The sequence below is a fragment of the Otolemur garnettii genome, unplaced genomic scaffold (assembly GCF_000181295.1).
Source record: "Otolemur garnettii isolate 467f Iridium unplaced genomic scaffold, OtoGar3 scaffold00118, whole genome shotgun sequence".
Lineage (NCBI taxonomy): Eukaryota > Metazoa > Chordata > Mammalia > Primates > Galagidae > Otolemur > Otolemur garnettii.
Genome location: NW_003852513.1, coordinates 2,415,001 through 2,416,456, shown reverse-complemented (window position 1 = coordinate 2,416,456; position 1,456 = coordinate 2,415,001). Strand labels below are relative to the sequence as shown.

Genomic DNA, 1,456 nt, shown 5'->3' with positions numbered 1-1,456 from the left:
AAAAAAAAAAAAAAAAAAAAAAAAAAAAAGAAGATAAGATGTTTTCTTTGATTTTCTGACATGTTTTTTTTGGCTGAGGGTGACCGACTGGGCAACTAAGCCCATGGGTTCTCTTCAGACCAGCAGTGGAATCTAAGGAAATGAACTCATTGTTTGGAGTATATATTCCAGCAGAGATTATTACCTTTACACATGTATCCTGGAGTGGGATTAATTTTCAGTATATGTATTTGTAGATCTGTTGCACTTGGAAAGGAAATGGCCTGAGAGCTGTTGAACCCACCTTTCCAGCGTCATGGAGTAAAATGCAGACACAGCATTTCCCTGGCGTACGTCTTCTCCATCAGGACGCTGTCATCAAGTAACAGAATGAAACTTGCCAGACAATGAGTTTTATTCCAAAATGCTATTTTTTTTGTTTTAAATAGATGAGTTCGTGATCCCTTTGGATCCCCGATGGAACATGCAGGCCCTGGACATCATTAGAAATGCAATGGACTTTGACCCACAAACGGACGAGCCTGAGCAGCTCTTTTCCCTTGTAGAATCAGTCGCCAATAAGTAGGTGAAACTTAGTGTTCTGGCCACTTGCCTCACTGGCTTCACAGATTTACCTTTCCTGAGACTGTCAGCTAGACCCTGAGAGATGGTGGGCTGTTAGACACAGCTGCCCTCAGTGTTAACAGGAATGGTGGTATTTGCTATGTTTTTTAATGTGTGTGTCTTTGAAAAATATTGATTGATTGATTGGGATTCATTGAGGGTAAAAGAATTAGGTTATACTGATTGCATATTTTAGGGACAGTCCCTCTTATAATTGCGTCCCGCCCCCAAGACGTGTGTCACACCATGACCCCCCCACCACTTCCTCAGTCCCCTACCCTCTCCCATGTATTAGATTATCTACTGGGGATTTGCTGTCTGAAAGTTAATCCTTCATCCTACTATGGTCAAGACTCTGCTGTTCTCTGTGTGATTCTCATCAGCTCCTCCCATTTTCACGGGCTCCTTCTCACAGAGCTTTTCCTTAGTCATTTGTGTACATCATTCCTCATCCTCAGATGTTGGGGACGTACATAGCAACTGTGTATTTACCCACACACTCACAAACAAGTGTACACAGTTGATGGATAAGACTGGCCTCCCTCATTCTTTACTGTAATGGCCAGTATTTTTAATTTGCGATCAGTATAATAAATTTTTAAGAATAATATTATAGGGTGGTGCCTATGGCTCAAGGAGTAGGGTGCTGACCCCATATACCGGGGGTGGCGGGTTCAAACCTGGCCCCCAGGCTCGGCGCCTATAGCTCAACGGGCTAGGGCACCAGCCACGTACACCTAAGGTGGCGGGTTCAAATCCCCAGCCTGGACCCGCCAAACAACAATGACGGCTGCAACCAAAAAATAGCCGGGCGTTGTGGCGGGCGCCTGTGGTCCCAGCTACTTGGGAGGCG

General features: G+C 44.8%; 1 protein-coding gene across 1 annotated transcript in view; it reads left to right on the top strand.

The window, feature by feature from the left end:
- Window positions 1–1,456, top strand: part of MDN1 (midasin AAA ATPase 1) — a 181,737-nt gene that overhangs the window by 116,709 nt on the left and 63,572 nt on the right. Inside the window, exon 51 of the mRNA XM_012809944.2 lies at window positions 429–561. Coding sequence (XP_012665398.1) covers window positions 429–561 — 133 coding nt within the window. The remainder of the gene's footprint in view (window positions 1–428; window positions 562–1,456) is intronic.